Source organism: Drosophila elegans, unplaced genomic scaffold, assembly GCF_018152505.1.
Source record: "Drosophila elegans isolate 14027-0461.03 unplaced genomic scaffold, ASM1815250v1 contig_814, whole genome shotgun sequence".
Lineage (NCBI taxonomy): Eukaryota > Metazoa > Arthropoda > Insecta > Diptera > Drosophilidae > Drosophila > Drosophila elegans.
This window is the reverse complement of record NW_024546167.1, coordinates 20,748,389-20,770,865: the sequence shown is the minus strand read 5'-3', so window position 1 is coordinate 20,770,865 and position 22,477 is coordinate 20,748,389. Positions and strand designations below refer to the sequence as shown.

At 41.2% G+C, this 22,477-nt stretch overlaps 1 protein-coding gene across 1 annotated transcript in view; it reads right to left on the bottom strand.

The window, feature by feature from the left end:
• Positions 1-486: 486 nt before the first annotated feature.
• LOC108149313 (protein turtle) overlaps positions 487-22,477 on the bottom strand; it is a 43,856-nt gene continuing 21,865 nt past the window's right edge. The window contains 11 exon segments of the mRNA XM_041710589.1: positions 487-4,519; positions 4,521-4,568; positions 5,034-5,054; positions 5,056-5,104; positions 5,294-5,408; positions 9,240-9,653; positions 16,015-16,098; positions 16,456-17,319; positions 17,672-17,942; positions 20,384-20,625; positions 21,743-22,025. Of these exon segments, the coding sequence (XP_041566523.1) occupies positions 2,786-4,519; positions 4,521-4,568; positions 5,034-5,054; positions 5,056-5,104; positions 5,294-5,408; positions 9,240-9,653; positions 16,015-16,098; positions 16,456-17,319; positions 17,672-17,942; positions 20,384-20,625; positions 21,743-22,025 (4,125 nt within the window). The 3' untranslated portion in view covers positions 487-2,785.

Genomic DNA, 22,477 nt, shown 5'->3' with positions numbered 1-22,477 from the left:
CGGAAGCAAAGGGGCATCCAATTAAGCCAAGCTTCCGGGAAAACGAAAACACAGGTTTATGGTTTTATTTGATCAATTTCAAGTTTTGTATTTTTATTCGTTTTTTGTTTGGTTTTTTTTTGTTTGTTTGTTTGTTTTTTTTTTTTTTTTTGCTTTGTTTTGTAAGTTTTATTTGTTTAAAAATTTTGTTCATTTTGCTAATTTCTCTTTATAATTGTGTGTCTGTATTAATTACAATATATTTCGTTCTAAACTGATTTATCCTTGTACGATTTATATATGCTGAATTGGAATTGCAGTGGGGAAAAGGTGTGAAAAGGTGGAAAATGGCAGGGAAAATTGTGGCGAAAGTCGGTAAGGTGGTGTATGGAGCGGGGAAATGTCTTCGAAATGGTAAAGGAAGTGATAGGAGGTGCAAAAGAATATAGATTTCCTTTTCTTATATTTCTTATTTTGTTTTCCTTTGATAGTTCCTATTTGTTTGTTCATTTCATTTCATTTCATTTGAGTCGAGTCGAGTCGAAAAGTTAACTGGCGCACCTTGTCCAAAAATCAAAGTGGCAGACTAAAGCGTTAGATTTACTTAACTTAGTTTTTAATGTATTCGTCTTACTTAATGTACATGCCATGTAATCCAGTATCTATATGCATATATACGTACCGCATATACATGTTCTCGTATAAATAATCATATTTGTATCTATTTGCCTTAAAGTCCTGCGCCTAACATCTCTCTTAGCTCCATCGCTCAATTAAAATTCAATTTATGCTGTCATTTCGCAATTATTCGCTTGCGCTTTTCTCACGTCGTTCGCTTTCCGTTAATGCTCAGTTAATTAATTAATTTATTTCATTCTAGTTAAACGTTTAATGTGTGTGTGTGTGTGTGTGTCAGAGTGTGGGTGTCCTATGCAATACAAAAATCAACTTATTCACTTGAATACCCTCAACATTTACAAAATACATGCAACACAACTCGAGTTTCCCTCCTCCCTTCTCTGAACTTTTATCCTAGTTATTCAATTTAAATACAATATTCTCTGTGGCTTAAGAATGTAACAAGCGCATAGCTGTAAGTCTTACTAAATTGTGATAAACCTATCTGATTTTGGGTAAGACTTGAAGGCAGCGCTTGTTAGAAGAAGTGACAGACGGACAGACAGACAGTGGGCTCATATTTAGGGTGGAAAATAGAGAAACCAGGGAAATCGGTTCGCTAAACTGCAGTTTGATTGCAGTCAAAGGCAAAAAGAAATGCTTGAGATCATATTAGTCGGTTGATTCGTAGTTGATTTCTTGATTTGTTTCGCGCTCCAACCGTCCCCTGAATAGTGTTATCGTTAATCGTTATTATCGTTATCGTTAATCGTAAAAGTATTATATTTTTTTATATGCTCTGTAATTTACATACGTTATACACACACTCGCGGTCTTTTCGCATCTCTCGCTCTGGCAGTGTTTTGGCGTCAAGTTGTGTCAAACTATCATTCCGTACAATTTGATCTTTAGACATGATTATCGTTAATCAATTATCGTTTATCGTTAACAATTACTTAAGAAACAGAAACGCCTCGTCTCAACTTCAACTAAGCAGCATCATCCGGGGAGCTGTCCTTTACACAACTGACCTATAACCTAAGACCAAATCATCCATCGATCGCTCTCTGTGGAATCTAGAAAACTTTTGGGATCTCGGATTGGATATAAGGACCCATTTTCTGCCCTACATTCCTAGCTTTTAGTTGCATCAACGTAGTCTAGGGCTGTGTGAGTCAAACCAGGAAGAATAGTTTCCCATTAGCATCGTTTTTCTCGTTTTCCTTTTCCTTTTGTTTTCATTTAATTTGTTTATTTTTTGTGTGTGTTTGTTTCTTACTTTTGGGGTTAATAAATATTTGTTCGAGTTAATTATCGTGTGTAGGTCAACAGTAAACATATATGCAGCAGTTATATTTCATTTAATTTTCGTTAAACTGGTTTTGTTTTACATTTCGCTTTTATTTTTGCTTTGTAGGTTTTTTGTCGTTAAATAATTTAATTATGAAACAATTTCTCTATATGTCGATTTAATTACGTTTTTAGCGCTTTTATTTCACGTCATCGTTCATCGTTCATCATCTCTGCTCTAGTTGTTAACAACTAAATGCTTAAAAGCTAGTATATTCCGTATTAATTTAGTTTAGTTGTAATGTAACATAATTTAGGCTTACGCTTGTGGATTGTTAATTAATGTTTAATGCTCAATGTTTAACATATCTCGATCTGTGTGTTACGTTAAGTAGTAATATCTAATATACTCGTAAATAATAGTTAATTGTAATTGTAATTTGTTCTTTGCATATGTCATCAAACAATGTTTGCTTCATTTACTCTCTTGCTTTTAAATGTCAATTTTACGTTTATCGATTTTTGTAATAATATGTTGCTATAATTGCTATAGTTGTTAAATATTATACTTAAACTTCTGGGGGATCCCCATATATATTTACACAGCTTTCTTCTCGATTAAACCTACTAATTGTTTCTGGCTTCTTAGTGTTTTTCTTATAATTTTTTGTTTTTTTTTTTGTTTGTTTTTGAGTTTGTGAGTTTGCAGGGGGCCAAACTTTTAAAGTTCATCTCTGAATTGTGGGGGCCTGATCCAATATCATATCGTCATAGCGTCTGATTGCCTCGAAATTCGCTGCTGTCCAACTTTGTTCGGGGTATCTCTAAAATCGGGCCTATTTTTCGGCGTGGTCGTGGGCGTAGGTGCGGCTGTGGCTCAATTAAATGCTTCATTGGCTCAGCAAACGCTCTCCATTTGATGCATTGCTTGTCGTTTACGGTAGGCATAGAATTCCTCTTTCATGGCTTGAAGTCTAACCTCAACATTATCGTAACGAGGCAGGTGAATTGGTAGAGATCTTGGCTTTCTACTCCCGCCTCCTCCTCCGCCTCCGTAAGGGGCGTGGCTGTGCAGCAGACTGCCACTTAAAGGACCCAGCGTATGATGATGAAAAGGATGATGATGATGCGTATCTATATGCAAATTGAGATCTTCGCGCAGCATGCTGGATGCACTGGGAGTGGGCGTGGCCGGATCGAATTCATAGTGTCCATCCACACTGCCCACATCCACGGGACACGAGGATTTGGGCAAATTACTATCCGTGGCCGCATTCAGTCTTGAGATCATCTCCAGCCAATGGGCCATCGTATAAGGCGGTGTTGTGGCCCTGTTATACGAATACGAACCATGTGGCGTTTGTCCCTGCGCCTGTTGTCCACCAAAATAACCCGAATGTTTGGGCGGCGATGGTGGCGCTCTATAAGGCGGCAATAATCTCCATTCACTGGTACTTCCCGGATGATTGGAGGTATTCTTTGAACCAAAACCACTCGAACTGGAGCGCGATTCGGGTGAGGCCTCTAAGCCTCCAGGATTCATGGAGTTGCGCAAGTTGAGATTCAGCTGTGGCAAAGGTGAAAGCATCTCATGCTGCTGCTGCCGATTGCTGAATAGACGCGAATGATGACGAGGATACCAGCGAGTTCTGGGCCGATAGCTGGCCTGCGATTGGTAGTAACTCCGCCAAGAAGGAGGCGATGGCAGCTGGAGTGGCACAAAGTGATCTTCCAGAGGGTGTGGCTTTTGCTGTTGCTGCTGCTGCTGTCGGCGAGTTTCCTCTTGAATGGTTCGCAGGGAAGGCAGCTCCTGTGAGTAGTATCTATATCTACTGCTCAGGTTGTACGACGAACGTTCAGCGGAATTTGGAGGATACACAGTGCTCAGATCGCTGAAATGTGTGGGATAGGAGCCACTGGTGAGCAAGAGTTGCTGATGATGTGGATGCAATTGCTGCGGTGAACTGGAGAATATCCTGGAGATTCTCGAAGGTGTGTAAAGCTGCTGCTGCTGCTGCTGACTGAGACTTCCACTGATGGTGTTTATATGCAGCGGTCTACTCCGGTCCGCATGGCCATACAAATTACTGCTGCTTTGGCTGGTGTAAGGTCGCAAAACATTCTGATAGCGGGCTCCACTCACAGCTTCATCGAAATACGATTGTTGATTGAGTGGGATCTGCTGCTGCTGCTGCTGCTGCTTTCCTCCGATCTTTAGCAGACCCTGTAGAAAACCCCTGGCCGAATCTGCCGCTGACTGAAGACTCAATTGACTGGAGGAGGCCACCAAGGGACGACGCCATGAAGCACGAGCCGTGATAAAGTTACGACGCGACAGGAATCCACCATCATCGCTGGAGGATTTCTGGGAAACATTGCTGTTTCTACGCTCGAAGAGACCACCATCCACCACGTCCACCACATTGGCCGCCGAGTCCATGGTTTGCTGCGAGTAACCCAGTTTCGAGACTCCCCCCTCCACATCCAATACGAATCGCCCATCGAGACTTCGTTGAATGCGACTTACGGAACGCCTTCGTCCGGCGCCGTCCTCATCGCCATCCTCGAGATTCGGTGAACTATAAATGGAGTGGCAGTTGGTGCAGCGATCAGGCGGCCAGATCCAGTGGAGTATGGCAATGAGAATGGCTGTTAGACTTGATATTCGGGTTTGTTTGTACCTAAATGTGGAAAGAAACGAGGCTGAGTTAAGTATATGCAGCTACGAAAACATCATACAGAACTGGGAATTTAAAGGAAACAAATTTAAAAAGAAAAACGTTCTTACTTTATTTGTTAAAAAACCAAAAGAAGGAATGCCAAACAAAAGAAACAGGAGTAGTTAAGATATTCACTTAACTAAAAGCTACTTAACTAATCTGTTCATATAAAAGCAAAGTAGTCAGTAATTAGAATATGCAACTAACAAAGTAAATCCTAGTTCACAACTAGAAAATAAATTAAAACAAAAAATACTTTCTTACTTAAAACTCAAACAATTGTTTTAGAGAATTAAGTAAATCCCTTAAATACAAAAGGGACACAAAACTAAACGAAAAAGGGGAGCAAAACTAAGAAAATCACTTAACTGAAGCCAAACAAACTAAAGAAAACTTTTTGTTAAAGTTTGAGAAAAGTTTGCTTACGATTTTGATTATGACAGGATGGACCTGGAACTATAAAAACGCTTTCATAATCACGGTAATGTTCAGTATTGCTATGAAGCGATAGTAGATCGGTGTGGAACGTGCATATGGCGGATGCCAATCAGAGTGAAATGGGTAGACAGATAGATGACAACGTTACAGATATAAATACATTTACAAGGTTTTTTTGCAGTTTGGCGGTTAGAATTTCGTATCAGATTAGATGGAGAGAGCAAGTAACCTATAGAAAGCGTACTTACTTTTTTAAAGGCACTTGACCAGAGGAAATTGAGCCCGTACTGCGATTGTGCAAATGATGATTATTGGCGGCAATGTTACGAGCGTCCGTTATCCTGCAAGCTACCATGTTGAACTCTGCAAACGTATAATTTCTAAAATTAATTTGGCGTGCAGCGTGAGCCGTCCTATCCGGTAAATAAAATACCCGTACACCGTACGTATAGCTACCAAGCACACACACTCTATATATACACACACGTTCACGGATATATGTTTATGCATATGCATATATGGCATATCTACTACGGTGCTCTCTACATATAGACGTATATAAATGCGATTACTCTCTTTCGAAATTCTGCTTAGATTAAGGACAAAAACTGGCATTATACGGCAGTTTGATCTTTGTTGATGTTTTTTTTTTTTTTTAGGGCGTGGCAAAACAGAGGTCCCAAGCACAGTGAGAAAGGTGTTTACTTCATTAAATTTGTAATTGCTTTGAAAACTAGTTTAGTTGTGGACACTTTCTCGCTGTGCAACCGGACACACGTTGACTATGCCAATTTGCATGCCAGTAACGTCAGATTACGCACTTTTGTTGTCGCTAATAAGCTTAGATTGTTTAAATTTTAGCTGTAACTAGGCTATTACTAAAGGACAGTTAGCATTAAACAGTCGCCAGTTAGCAGATAACAGATAACAGTTGCCATTTACCAGTTAGCAGTTAGTTGACTACGACTAAACTATGTTGTTAGTTAGTTTCAGTTGATTGGGGTTGCAATTACATGTGGAGCAAGATGGGAGTCGCCAATTAGTAAGCCAGGAGGCTAATTTCGCCGAGAGTTTGGATAATTGAACGGCGGATGGCTACGGGAAACGTGGAGTTAAACAATGCCAACTAAATCGAAACTTAATGCTCCCTCCGGCCAGCTCTGCGATTGACGGTTAATGCGTTGTCGGATGACAAACTAATTCACCGACTGCAAATCCCACATATATACGGCTATATGCGAAAACTTGGTGTGTGTATGATATATATACAACATACACAAACGCTCCGAGGTGCATATATACACAGCCGTGTGCTCTTCGCAGTATTTTATTTAGGATCTGGCTTCGAATGGTTGGAAAAAAACAATGACACGTGAAATGGCTTTTGAATGGTCAAGTTACGAATACGAATTGTGCCAACGGAAAAGAGAGCGAACGAATGGAACTCAAGTTTAATGCAAATCGAAAACCAAATATTGTTGATTATATGGGTATTATGGGTGGAGGATGCAAAAAGCAAAACTGAGAGGTGGAAAGCGGAAAAACCAAAGATAGTGCGACAAAACTTTTGCCGGCAGAAGAACAAGTGATTCTCACGAAACAAAAACGAAAAGTGTTGAGAAGTATTTGGTTTTTTGTTTCGCCTTGATATGTGCTCATGTTTTTTGGGTAATTATGGAATCTGTGAAGTGTGTGAAGTGTGGGGTGCTCTTGAGATACTCGAGAAAGTGCGGCTGCGGCGGGCAGAATCTGATCGATCTGACAACTTATAACCGACGGATTGCGGATTGTTAGTGGAATGCGGATGCTTAATCGATGAAACACAGACGAGTGGTTGGTTGTGGTGATGTCAGTGTTGGTTAGTAGTTTAGTTGGTTGGTTTTTTGGTTGGTTGGTTTGTTGGTTGGTTGGTTGTTGGGGTGGTGGTAGGAACTCGTCTGAAAATAACCTTTAGTTTGTTGTCAGTACTCAGGATCTGTGGCACACGACATCGACTTAAAATGATTGCAAAAACTTACCCTTGCTTGCATCGATGTTGGGGTTTTTGTTTAGTTAATTAGTGGGGTCTTACTATATGCTTTACTTGCGTGCTCGGTCGCTTCACCTTTTGACTGCCCAACTCGGACTTCAATAGAGACACAAAATATGATAGAAATTCTACCACTTTGGAGTCCCAGAAGTTGGGCGGACAAGGGCGATGGACAGCTTGATGCACTGGATATTACCGATCAATGTACGACGCGATCATTTTATACTTCGGATTCGGTTTTGGTTTTCTGCTCTATCGACATTGTTTGTGGGCCTTATTTTACCATCTTTGTGCGTGAATTGTTTACAAAAAACGTCTGCCCAGTATTGTGCTATATAAATGGTCATTACTCGCCATGTATATAGATTATCGTATCTACTGTTCTTTATCCTCTGCGGTGCAAATACCTTTATCTGTCATGAACTCAGCCCTGGGCAGAAACAACGACGATTTGGCCAAGAACATGCTTGTCAATGGTTCGAAGATAAAGGTATTTTTTATCATCAGCGCTATCAGCTTGTCACATTCATATCATTACTGGTTTTTTACGTTAATTTATCGTAATGTGCTAACCACAGCAATGAAAAAAAAAAAACAAAAAAAGACTTGTTGAGGAAAATGTATAGAACAATGTGTTCTGTATAGAATATGCGTATTTCATAGTTAATGGGCTGCATTGATTTTAAAATTCGCAATTACCCTGTTCCATTGTTTTTTTTCTTTTTTCTGTGTTGTGTAAGTGTGTGGGGGTAGGGGGTCTTGGAAAGAAAACATAAATAATTGATTTAAACAACGCAACATTAATTAATCCACTTAAAATACAGTTTAAAGCAAAAACCATAACAAAAGGCAGAGAGACGGAGAGGTTCCATATGCACACGGTTCAGGTCGGTTTTGTTCGGTCTGGGTTCGGTCCGGGTTTGATTCGATTGCATTAAAGCCAGCAGGCATCGAATAATGGTCCTCTGGCCCTGGCATTTTCAATTTCCGCTCAACCTCAGCCGGGTATTTTATTGTATACTGCTTTCGAAAGGAGTTTCCCCGGGAGATGGGGACAGGCGTAATTAGAGCTTAATCAATTGCTTTTTTCCATCTTCGCTTAATGCTTAACTAAAGTGGCAACAACTATTAATATGTTCATGCGTTGAATTCCAAAAAAAAAAAACAAACAGGCTGCAAAGCGCTATCAAGCCAGGTTGATTGAAAAAAAAAATCGCCCAATTATACGAACAGAAGTTTAATTAATGGAATGCAAAACACAAATTTGATAAGGTCTTATTTGGCCGATTTTTAACTAAGATCTTGAGGAGTCACTTTTTTTTTTGTCTACGGAAATGTGGATTGTGGGACCAGGGGGGTTGGGGGTCGAGCTGGAGGGACAAACTCTCAAAATAAGAACTCAGAACTAATGAAATCATAAACCGAAAGGAAGGATAACCAAATAAAAGCAAACCGAAATCCAATTAGTATGTAAATATATTTATATACAGAGATTTTGCAGCAACTTTTGCCAAATTGTAACTCAATTTTACTTGCACAACTACAACAAAAACGTACAAATCATACTCTCAGACAGGCATAATTTATGGAGGATTTCATATCAAACGCCTCGACGGCTTAGAAATTTTGTCAAATATTTTACTTTGGGCAAGCAAACGGTTTCAAATGCAAATTTCAATGTGCTGTTGTTGTCGAACAAACCAATGTATCGAAACTGAATGGCAAACGGAAGAAGATTTTCATTGCCAGTGGCAGGAAAAGAGGAAAACTAGAACTGAAAAGGCTTGCAAGGCCCAAGCAAAACTCATAAATAGCACGGCAAGTAATGGTAATCGGTAATCAGTTAAAAGTTATCGATAATTGGGTGGCCTGTGCCGTCCGAAGGTCAATATATCGAAATGTTATAATAAATTAGTGGCTGCTTGAGTAGTTAGTTAGTTTTGCGTCTTTAAAAAAGGGGTTAATGGTTTTGGGGTTCGCCAACAACAAGAACATCGTCATCGATTATTACTGTTACGAGTTATTTTGATATTAGTATTGCACGGATCATCGATACATCTATATCGTTAGCATTGTCATTAGCATTTTGTGGCGTTATCAATTGTTGTGATTTTGTCATCAAAAACCATTTCAAGTGTGTGTGTTAGCTTTTGCCTCAGTGTTACCTTTTTCCTGTTTTCGTCGTTTACGTTTATTGCAAATTTTTACGGCACAAACCGATAAAATGATCGCAACAATAAAAAACAGGATGCCCCCAACGACGCCGGCGGTAATCGCCTTGTGCTTGACACGCGCCGGCACCGGGAATTTCACCTCGTCGCTGGACTCGTACGACTTCTCCGAATTGGCCAGCACCCGGAAGTAGTAGGTCCTTCCGCCCACCAGGTTCTTCACCAGATATTGCGTCTCCTCCGGCCGGATTTGTCCCCGGTTGAGGGTCTTCCACTGCGCATCTGTCCGGTACTTGATGGTGTAGAACTTGACGATGTGCGCCCGCTCCAGCGGCGATTGCCACGTGATGAGGAATCCATTGGACACCTCTGTCACGGACACATTTCTGGGGGGTCCGGGCTTGGGACCTGTTTTAAACGGTGCCAGAAAGGGTGGTAGAGAAAAAATGAATCATTAGTATGCACATAAAATTGAACTACAGTACAGGGTTTTTATCTTAGGGTTGGCCAAAATATCGTAGCGATACTTAAGACTTTGTTCGATGTCAATATCGATACTAAATAAATGTGATATTTTTATATAATTTACTATTTATTACTTTTCAGACCGAGGAAAAAACAAATCATTAGTTTACTCTTTAAATGTCCTTATGTTACTGTATTTATTACAAAAATAAATAAAGTATCGATTTTTAAAACGTCTTTCGATATCACTATCGATATTTATATATATGATGTATTAGAAAGCTACATTTCACTTTTCAAGATTTTTTAAGAGACCTTTTCTAACAGAAATTAAATTTAAGAAAAATATAGCAAGATTTTTAATATTTCGACATTTTCGATATTTTATTGAACGCAATATTTCCCCATCCTTACACAACCCTAGTGAAAAGAATCTTCGTTTTGCAGCCTTGGTTACTGTTTGTCCTGCCTTGTTTTCCAGTCAGCAATTTAAACCCGTAGCAAGCCAATTTCAATTGCCAACGACGCACAAAGGTGAAATCCGACATCGAAATGTACATACATTGAAAGCAATTGAAGCAAGAATTTCAATGGGTAACAATGAATCATTATTAAAATTTCATAAATCATTGAATCTTTTTCAAGAGTGCCACTGTTTTATTCACCGTAATGGGATCAGTGAATTAACTTTCCGATTTTAACTATTTTTTTTTCAATTTCGAAGCAATTTTTTGTTCAGTGTATAATGGGTAAATCGTTTGCATTATTTTGATTTATTTGCATTTCATTTTATGCTTTGTTTATTTGCGCGAAGGATTTTCCTCTGCCCTTTTATTACCTTTTGTCGTTAACCTTCTCTCAAATCCTTAAAAACAAAATGGGTCCTATTTTAAATTTGAATTTGTTTACCAATTCAGTTAAACAACAAATAAAACAAAAATTTTTGTTTAATGATTTCTATTTCCCAGTGTGAGCTTCGCCCTTCATTGTTTTAGGTTGAATTTATTTATTTCATTTTTTCGCTACGCTTAAAAGCTTTATGAAAATTCCATTTGGCTTTTTGCAAACTCTTTGCAACCTTTTCCTTTTTTGCACCCATGCATTTATTCATGACAACGAGAACTGGATGTGAGAGGATTGACAAAAACACATTTTAATTAGCATACACACATAAAACTTTCCATTTTCGTATCTCGCATTTGAATTCTTGTGGGCCCCCTCAACTTCCGTTGCTGTTTGGAAATGGAAAGAGTGCTACAAACAAAAAAAAAAAAAAACGACAGGACTGAGGACTGAAGACTGACAAACAGGAGATGGAGAAGGATACTCCTGAGTGTATGCAAACGAATTATAGGCATAGATAACCTGAATTCTCGGTACGCTTGTCAGGACCTCCTGATTGGAGAACTCGTGCTCGATGCAATTAACTGCCGGTCTCCTTGGGATTTCAGGCCGCTTGGTATTCTGTATTCTGTATTTTGGATTCAGCTTGTCGCACATGCAAATGCAAATTAAAACTGCTTGGAGAAATACACAATATGTCATGTAAATGGCGCCCAATTCGTAGCTCCCAATGGCGCTTATGAAATTTTGAACAGCATTAAACGATATATGGGATGTGTATGGCTGGCAAGTGTACGGTATGTTGTGTGTGTATCTGAAGTGTGTGTGTGTGTGGAGTTTAGATGAGTGCGACGGTGCGAATGCGAGGATATTTTAGGGGGATTCCCCACGTGCGGCAATAAGTGCAAGCCATTTATTATGACGATGGCGCTAACGAAAAATGCCACGCTCATTATATATGTATGTATGTTAATTAAAAATGCTTTTAAAGAGCCCTTGCGGGATTTGAAAGCGCAAACGCAAACGCAAACTCGTCGCATATATCAAAAGTTGATTATGCGAATGGGGCAGAAATGAGCAAGAGTAGCAGTAGCAGTAGCAGTGGCGGTCGCAGTAGCGGTAGCAGTAGCAACGGCAACCCTTTAATTCTCGTCCCGCATAAAAAATGTGCGCAGATTTGACATAACATAAACGAGACAAGTGACAAACATAAAAAGCAAAATGGCCCGGGAAAAGCGGCTGGGAAAAAGGCCTAAATGAGATGGGTAGACACAGACGGACGGACTGTAAAAATGTCAAGGGTAGACCTGGGGGTTGGGGGGATACAAAAGGAACGAGGCGTCGGCCGTCGCACGGTTAAATGTTATTTATGACTGCAGCAGTGGGGATTTCGGGAGGGGTAGGGTTCAGGGTGACCCGCAGTAAATCTGCAGTTTGCTTGCAGGAATTACTAGCTGTTTCACAAGACAGAGACATTACTTAAGCGCCACTTGTCAGCGGAAAAAATGGGGAAAAAATAATGCAAGGTCGGTCTCAAATAGGTTGTTCAGTTAGGTTGCAAATGCTTCAATTTATTCATTATAATCTAAATAGTTTAGAAAACATTACCACAAATTACCCAATGAAAAAGGGTTTGAGTCTATGACTGGGACATCAAAAACACCATCCATGTTTTGGGATCATATTTTCGTTGCTTAAGTAAATTCCAAATGATGTGGCACTTTGACAATTTGTTGCACTTGCTTATAATAATCAGTAGCTTAGAAATGGTTTAAAAATCTACTCAATAAAGAAGGGTGTAGATCTATGCTTATGTCACAAAAAAAAAAATACAATCGGTTTTTTTGGTATTCAGTTCTATTCCACAAAAAAAAAAAAGAATTCAAATTAATTGTCTAAGAAAAAAAATTCTGAAGAGTAGAATTACTTTTTTACTTTATTGTTATAAGTTACTAACAAACTTTACTAAACAACCTGAAATTGTACTATAGTGATGTTTAATACGAGTACCTTTGACTCTCAATTTGGGCGGCGAATAAACAAGCTTGCCACGCGAGTCGGTGTGAAAGTAAATGTCAAAATAGGCTAAGAGGTCTGCAAATAAATCAGAAACACAGAAAACACGAAACACAAAATTCAAATCATATCAAATCGAGTATATAATTAAAGCTAAAGTGTGCAGAGGGAAATGTGGTGGTGCGTGTTGGAAAATTCAAAGAAAGAAAGTGCAATCCAAGTACCGAAAGTTGTGCTAACTACAGAGGTCACAGTTGGCAAAAGTCAAAGCCGCTTTCTCAGTGGGAAACTCAAGCTCAATCGGGCATCGAGTCCTCGATTAGTTTACCTTGATCGAATGCAAATTCTGCTGCCCCAAGAAGGGAAAAACACTCGGCACGGCAACAAAACCCGTGCTGTAATTATGACAGTAAAATGCATTAAATATTCATAAGTGCACATGTGGTGGGCTTTCGCTTATAATCAGCCTTGACATGCATTTTCCATGGTTAGATTTTACTCCTTCTGATGTGGGTATGCCAAGTGGGTGGATACTAAATTGATCAGAAAGATTAAGCAATCATAGTCTTGACTCGGAAATTTGAAGGTTTGAATATAGCTTTCTAGTTGTATGAAATCTTTATATGTTAAGTTGTGATAATATAGGGATTCAGCGCTAGAACTGAGGAATCAACTGTCTTTTGGTTATTTTCTACCACTCTTTAAGTCATATTTAAAGTCCGAGTGCCTTCAATATTTTTTAAGTACTAATTTGTATTTATTTTACTAAATATAAGAGTTTGTAATGTCTTGCGGAAAATAATAACCAATATATTTGAATTCCGTGTATCGTTATAGTTTTCACAGCTAAACAGCTTTTAAAGATTATCAAGGCAGGAATATAAATATTTTAAAAGCTTTAGGGCAAGGGGTGGTCTAACCTGCCTTATCAAAGTGCATTTACTAACAGAAAAAAAATGTAACGAATGTCAATGCCGATTAAATTGGAAAAACTAATCTCATTAAAAAAACTTAATATAATTGTTGGTGGCTTGACTTGGTCTTATCAGCATCACAAAAAAAAAAAAAATCAAACCCTGCTATAGGGTATTGCAGGGTATCCCTCTTTCGAGTTTTAATTGTTATATTTTTCCGAATGTCAGAGCAAAAATATTGCAAATGTTGAAGTAGCGCACTGACTGCTGCTCGCATTGTTGTTATTAATTTTTAAGCGCTGCGCCGTATGGATAAAACAGCGAGGAAAGCAGCACGCACCGCTCTGCACCACCCATTTAGTTGGGTGATTGGGCGGTTGGGTGGTGCTGTAGTGAATGTGAGCAAATGCCAGCAACAGCGGGACTACATGGCGTATGAAAATTGCTTGACATAAACAAATGCGGCACGGACATACACACACAGATGCACAATCGCACGTGTGGAGGGGAGTGAGTTGATGGGTGGTGGGGGCAGTGGCAAATGGTTTACCGTTGATGTTTTATGCAGGACTTAAAAAAAAGATGGAAATATTATAAGAAAAATAAAGCAGCAAAATAAAAGAGCCAAAGGTAATACAATTTTCTGCGAGGCGTTTTTGCTTTAGCTGCTGTTATTGTTTTAGTTACTGTTGTTGTTCTTGTTGCTGTAGTTTTTGTGGTTGTTGTTGCTGGGCTGCTGAAAGTGAAATGAGGCAGTGGTGGGTGGTGTCTGTGGGTGGTTTAATGGGCGGTGGCATTGGATGGTTTGTTGTTGTTGTTGTTGTTGTTGTTGGTAGGTGTTACGTTACAAGCGCCAAAAAAAGGTACACACGTACACGAAATCCAGGGTTGCATTACACAACACGGCGCACATTTGCCGCCAGAGTTACCGCCTTTTTTGTTGTTTTCGTCGTTGTTTTTACTGTTGTTGTTGTTTTTTTTTATATTTTGTAACGTTTTTCCTTATTTTTTAACCTACGCGTGCGCCAACACGTATACGCACTGTGATACACGCACACACACAGACTAATGCAAGTAAATTAAATGCGCTAAATGGGGGAAAACATTCATTCGTGTGTGTGTGTGTGAGTTGGAGGGAGGGGAAGGGGAAGTACGTACACATATATACAAGGGGGAGGGGGATAAAACTACACAACGAGTGGAGGAGCAAAAGAGACAGAGAGAGAGAGAGAGAGAGAGAGCAAGGATAAAATTAACTATTATCGCAAAGCGGTTGGAAAAACACGCGGCGGCAACGTCGACAAAGGCATTCAAATTGCCGCACCTACGGAGCCGAGCAAAAGAGGGGCGGGGGAAGGTTCTAAAGGGGGCGTGTGCCTGTTAAATGTGCCTCGGCATTTGGTAATATGGTTGTTTAAATTACGCCACCACCCTATGCTCGCATTTTTGGTCGTGGGCGTGGGCGTTGTCATATCGACCGCACGCAACCTGCAAGAGACGGACAAAAAACAAGAACAACCAACAGCAGTTGTAAAAACAGTTCAATTAATTTAAATAATTAAATGTGGGGCCAAACTGTTTTAATTACGCACACACGCGAACGGAGATCAGCCCCAGATATTCATCGTTCTGAGTGTGTGTGTGTGCGTGAGAGCCAGAAATGTAATATTCGCATCCAGGCCAGAATCCCCAGCACATGTGGCAAATTATGCCCCGTGGGAAATGGCGCGAATTCGGGGCGTGCTTTGGCAGCCAATAAATGGGGAGCGAGCCCTGTTTAATTGGTTTGAATATTTAATTGTTGCTTTTTTCATGCTCTGACCCCGAAAGCCGAAAATGAATATTGAATTCATTGGGGAGGGAAATTGGTATATTGGGCTGCGGTTGCCTGGAAAATGGGTTGAGCACTTGGAGCTCAGACTTTCCAAGAACTTGGTGAAATGTTTAAAACAACAAAAGTGGATATTTACAGTTTTTTTTTTTTGGTTCAGGTTACATTCAAGCCTCATGCAAACTAGGGAAGGGATTGAAGAAACTAACCAGCAGGGGTTGTAATGTGCTTGTGGTTTCATTTTAGTTATATATACATCCTCCTACTTTGGTTTTAATTGAGAAAGCCGCCAATCCTCTTTAAATGTAGGGTTTCTAGAAGCCTAAACTAAAGTCTAAATCCTTATAAAAATAAATTTTTCAAATTCTAAGTTTAAGTTACGACTCCATTTAAATTTCTTAAGGAAGTAGCAGCTACACAATCATGCATATCGTTTTAGTTATTGATTAAAAAAAACTCATAATTCAAGACCCCTTAATTGATTATTTTACTCGGTCTTAGGTTACGTAATAAAAGGGCGAAGAATGCTGGCGCAACAACTTTTGTTATTTAAAATAAAAGAGATTTGATCCTTGTAAGCCGATGGCTGCATTTCGCGCTTAATTTGCTTGCTGGCCGACGTTCTATATTCCCGATTCTTATTTACAACTACGCATACTAGGGATTTACGGTTGGGTTTTTTGTAGTTTTATTCTCTTACCAGCTTCGTCTGGCATTAGCTGAAAGAATGAGTCGGGCGGTTGTGTTGCAGCCTTGACATTACGTGGCGCTGCCGGAGCGTCTTCTATTTGAACCCGAATTTTCCGTGGTTCCCAGGAAAAATTCGTGGTCGCGGTTTGGCATTTGACAGTTTGCATTGATTGCGCGCATGATTAGTAATGAGAAAGTTAGATCGAGTAGCGGTTTTTTGTTTCGATGGAGGTCGGTGAGGAAAAAAGAGAAGAAAACGAGAGAAAAACAAGAGCGTTATGTTAGAGCCAATCCAGATTCAGTTTTGTTGTGCAGAGGTTTTTTTTTTGCATGAGAGATTATATGTGCAGGACTATATGCTGGGTAGCGACTGCAGCAAGAACCCAAAAATAAAGAAGGAGCAAGCGAACGAAAGATAGTTTTTGAGGAATTGTGGACCGAAAAGACTTACCCAGTGTGCGAACGGTCATCACTTTGCTCATCATACCGTCCCCAAGGACATTGCGTCCCACCACCTGGAATTCATAGGTAGTTCCCGAAGCGAGACCATTGATGGTAACCTGTGTGCTGCCTGAGGGCGTTACGGATATCGTTTGCCAGTCGTTGACGCCCGCTTCGCGAAACCAAATTGTATAGTCCTGCTTGTATTCCGATCCACCGCTATATCCAGGCAGCCATTGTAGAGTGATTGATGATTCGGTGGCCTTGCCTGTGATATTGTAGGGAGCATGTGGCTGTGTGCCCTCGATCACCAGTTGCGTGACGGCCATCAGAGTGGCCACTTCGTTGGAAACCACACACTGATAGTAACCGAAGTCCTCTCTCCTCAAATTCTCAATGGTGATATTGCCGCCGGAGATCTTTATACGATTGCGTTGCGATTCGGTCAGCTGTTCGCCCTCCTGCCGTTGCCATTTGATAGAAGGCCGTTCGGTGCCCTCCGCCTCCATGGCATCGCAATGCATTTCCACGCTGTCGCCCACTTTGCGTTGATACAGGGTCTCCGGTTCCACCGTGAAAGCTGGAGGCTTCCGCACGAGTACGTCCATTATCCCGGAGGCTCCAGCTGAGCCCAGTACGTTATACGGCGTGCAGGAGTACTGACCCTGATGCTCCTCGCTCACTCGCGTGAACAGCAGGGATCCGTTGGCCATCACCACGATGTCTTTCATTTGGTATGGCTCCAGCAGGCGTTTGTCCTTCGTCCAGGTCACGTACTGCAGCTGGGGGCTCGACTTGATGTAGCACTGGACCACACCGGCCAGCCGGAAAGGCAGATACTGCACCGTGGGCGTGAAGGTCACCTTGGCTTGATCTGTAAAGGAAGTGGGATAAAAAATAATGTTAAAACCCGATTTGATCGTGAGGAAAATCTACACTGACGTGTATAATTTCAATATCTATCCATGCACCAAAAATTGTCCAAATCGAGTTATAATTTTAGAAGTTATTAGGAAATTTTTAATTATGACGTCATATTTAAAAAAACGGAGTGAGAGTTCTTTAATTGAAGTGCTGACCCTTCAGGTAGGTAGATGGCGTGACCTAAAACCTGACTGTTTAATTTAAAATTGGTAAGCTGAGTAACGGGTATCAAATAGTCGGGGCACTTGATTATAGCGAACCTTCTTGTTTTTTACTTAATTCTGAGAGGGCTTAATACTTACATTCGACGCTGAGGTAAGCGGATGCGCTTTGAGGATCTCCGATGCCGTTGGTCACCTCGCATAGGTACTGGCCCGAGTCGTCCGGCTTGATGGGATTGATGATGAGCGAGCCGTCCTTGCGGATGGTGACGCGCGTCTCCAGAGCGGCCACCTCCCGGACGGGCGATCCCTCGCGGTACCAGCGCACCGTGACGTTGCCGGGCATGGCCTTAGCCTCGCAGGAGAATATCACTTTTTCGCCCTCGTTCTTCGTTTGGTTGGTCGGTGGCACCTGTGTTCAGACAGAGGGATTAAAAAAAATACCTTTAGAAAAGTTGCGCATGTAACGAAGTGTGTAACGAACTGCAAATTTATGACGGTTGACTGTGGACTGTTGACTGTTCACTAATTCAAATCATGAGCCATGGAAGGAACAACCAAGCCCCTGGTCGGCGGTCCCTTTTGGAGCCTGGAGCTTGACAGCTAATTTTTGGCTGTCGCCGTCATCGATATCCTTTGTGTGCACTCGCTCCCGAGAAATAACATTTCTGCTGTCACAGCTATGAAATGTGCTCCGTGTTCCCCTCAAAATTCCCTGCTCTCGCTGCCATTGACAACTTGTCAGTCAACTGTCAGGAGCCAAACATTACGAAACCCCTTCTCTTCATCCTCGTAATTGCATGAGTGCATCCCGCCTGTTTTGTGTGGGGTTTGGTTTGGTTTATTTAATGGGCACATTTGCCGCCGCTTTGCTTTCGGGCAATTTGCTGGCAGTCTGTTTCATTTGAATTAGTTTTAGTTATGGCCAAAATTGATGTGGGTTGACTGCTGGTGCCCTAAAATGGGCTCGTAAATTGAATTGGCTTGATCTGCCTGCCTGCCTGCCTGCCTTCGATGTCCCTAGGGTCATCTATAAAATGTCCACTTTGCCTGTGGCCAGATAAATGTTATTGCAATATTTATGTGAAGATTGCTGCAAAATGGTTGAGCAGTAATTGAAGCACACGAGGTATGTGCATTTCCCACTTTGGCTTTTGCATGATTTTCTTGGCTTGCCTGAAAAGCCAACGAAAGGTCAAAGTTCAAGACGCCTAGCCAATTGTGCATGTAGGCCGGTAAACCCTAAGCCAGCTTGTATATAGACTAAAAAAGCCAAAATTGTTTGTGAGGTACAGAGAAATAATTTTTTTGTAAGTGCTTTGAAGATTCTTACTGGAATTATGTAGGAACGCCAGTGACGGGTTCAATTATAACCTGACAACTTTGTTTAAAAATTGAATACGTAAACATTTACTTTGATTGTCTTGAATTTAGAAGTCAAATGCGAGTAGTCTTTGCCAAGATTCTTTTAAGTAGTATCAATAATTATGGTTTGACAACCGATTGTTGTACGTTAACATAAATAAATAAACGTAACGTCTAAAAATAAATTTAAGGCTTAGGCAGATTGATGTAGATATTACCACCTTTAGTTATGTTTCCATTTTCCACTTTTGTATATTTATATATTTGCTAACCATTCTGTATATATTTTTCTCACTGTGCAGACTTAGTCGAACCCGTGCACCCCCCTTCCTTTTTCTCTTGCAGTTGCAGCTAACTGTAAATAACCGAAATGCAAATGCATTAGCGTGCGCGCACAAAAGTATGCTATACAGACGACGACGACGACGGCCATGTTCCACCCACACATGCACGAAGGTTTCCCATTATGGACGGAAGAGTGGACGGTTGTTGGGTGGTCGGAAAAGTGGGCGTGCTTGGGTGTGAGTGGGAGGGGGGGGTACCTATGTGAGCATGCTTGTATGCAGGTTGTAAATAGAGGGATTCTGCCTGAGACTAGGCGAATGACCATGTCAAGTGTACCGAGTGTTCCTTTTGCTCCTTCTGCTGGTTCTGCTCTGTTCTGTTTAGCTGTTTTGCAGTGGGGGTCATGTAAATACGGGTCGGATGGAGGCCACCATGGAGGCACAAAAAGTTTCACGCTTGTTACGGCATTTTTTTTTTTCCTCGTTTTTCGGGGTGCCAGACAGCGTCCCCCGGAATCGGAATATGGACATGGTTTAGTCTGGTGATTTCTGAAGCCGTTTGTCGGCTGCTCTCCAAAATCCTCCAGCCCAGAGCATTCAGAGTGATTGGGTTTGCTGTGAATGGGCGAGTCGGTAGCCAGCTTGTTGGGCTTAGTTAATGGTAAAGCGTTGAACAGATTATGCAGTATGCGGAATGCCAGGATGCCGAATGCAAAATTCAAGGAGCGATTTTCAGTTGGGACTTACTCGTATGGTCAGCCTCTCATTCACGGCATTCGACTTGGACTTGGTGCGTGTGTGTTTGTCGGGCGCCGCTTTATCCTATGATTTTTATTTTTTTTTTTGGGTTGGATTTTGGATTTTTTGGGCAGTTAACGAAGGGGTAAGAAATAAAACTACGTATTAGCAACCTGATCGGCATTTTTTCGAGACCAAAGCTTTTGAACCCACCCACTTGAACTCCCAGGACAGACCTTCCCCCCTAAACACCACTTTTTGATCGGTTTTTGTGTACTATTCAAGGGTGTCCCAGAAATCGCTGATGATTTTCGGGCGGCTACTTTAAAATTCAACAAAAAATATACTACACTCCAGACTCTAATATGTTTAATTTTTTGTTGTGGAATTTTGGTTTTTGGAAGAGATTTCTGAGACACCCCGGCGTATATCTCGAAAATTAAGTGATTTGTATTTAGGTTTTTACCATGATTACAGCGCCGCCCGCGATTATAACACGGGCCGTATGGGAGACTTGTCCCTCACCATTGCGTGCAATGCAAGTGTACTCTCCGATGTCCTCGTGCCGAATGGTGGAGATCCGCAGCTCGGTGCCGTCGTTGAAGATGCCCACCGTGGGCGAGGGATCGACGGGATTGGCATCCTTGTACCAGAGTATTTCCGGCGTGGGTGTGCCATCGGCCTGGCAATTGAGTATAATTGAATCACCTGCAAGGAAATGTGGTGCAAGAACAAAATGAGTAAAAGAACGACCCACAGAACGACGAGAGCGAGGAATTAATAAGGTAAGTGGTGGCAATTGTTACGCTTTTTGGTTTCAGAGAGGCGGGTCCTTCCGGCTCGACTGCTGTCTTTTGTCTCTAGTCCTTCTTCCTTTTGACACCACCACCATCACCACCAGCACCACCCACATTTGCGGCAGACAATGGCAGAGGGTCCTTTGTTGCAGTTTCCTACGGTTTTGTTCTCCTTCGGCCGCTGAGTTTGTCTGATTTATGCGCTGCAGCGCCATTTTCGCTCAACGCATTTCCGGCAACCGCCTTTTGTTTTGCCACCGCCCACTTGGACTTGTAAACATTTTAACATTGATTAAGCGACGGAAATTTGATTTGATACGATTGTGAGAGCATAAAGAGCTTATCGATTTTCGTGAACCTCTTCCACTTTTGGAATCGGAAGATGACAAATGGACGGCCATAACTCGTTTTAAGGGGGGCTGGTGCTGGCGCTGGTGCTGGTGTGGAACGACTTTTTACGACTCCTGGGAATATAAGTTCTCAAGGTGACAAACTCATTCGGGCGCTGCAACAAATGGGCGGCCATTTGACACACTCGAAAGTGGGCCAAAAAGCGAGCGGGGGTCGCACTCCACTTAATTTTGTGAGATGACAGCCCCCAAATAAGTTGGCCAGCCGAATATGCGCTTATTTATGGCCCTGCTATTTGTCAGAAAGCAAAACGGATGGGTTTCTGCACTTAAGTTAGCGATGACAAAAAGTCTTAATGCATAGGTATCGTAGCGATAAGGTTATATCGATATATATTTCATATTTTTTTATGATTTATCTGAACATTACCATTATAAACTAAATAAATAATAAATAGGCAGTGTTTGGGTCGTTCGATAGTAATATCGATATTTAAAAGTTTGTTTTTTAATGATACATGGAACATATCCAGTTCTGTAATCTAGTAATGCAAATGTTGAAATTTTGTTTGATAATGTATCGATATTTTGTTGATGAACAGGATATTTTTATTCAATATATCATATCGCTCTTTTAGTTTCGATATATAATTTGTAAACAAAACTTATAGTACTCACCTAAATTAACGTATATAATATCCTCTGGCGTAACACTAAAGCGCGGCGGTGCATGTACGTCTAAGTGGAACCATGTACCGTTCTTATGCTGCTTGGGGTCCCGATTGAGGAAGACGACCTTGCACTCGTACCATCCTTGGTCCGATTCCCGGATGTTGGTCAGGTTGAGCGAGGCGGAGCCGAAGGGAGAGTCCTGCGACACGCGGGAAACGCGTCCTTTGTAGCCCTCCTCGATGTGCTCCGGATAGCTCTCATACCAGATGTATATGGGCAGATCGGAGCCCTTGAGAAGGAGGATGATATTGGGTCATTAGTCATTAGTCTGAGCTTGCCAGTGAGATCAGAGTTGATTCTTTGATTTTTTTTTTGGTCTGTCTGGAATGCGTTATATGCATGGAATGTGCCATGGCATTTGTACATACGACAAACGAGAGAGTCTGGTTTCTGGTACGCTTCAACATTGGAACAGGTACATTTACAGGTACAGACAGTATCTAACCTAGGGTTATGATTCGGTTTATGAGTCGCGATTTTGTTGAGGGATATGTACATAGAACAGTGTGCTTGGATCATGCAATCGCTACATTTTGAACACTTAAATCTACGCTGTGGCATGCAGGTGCAAAACGGGATTAACGCTAAACGGGAAATTCTCAAAAGTTTTCCGACGACTTCCCACTCCCACCACCACTCCAACTCCCACCCGCTGAGAAAACGCAAACAACTAACAACTGT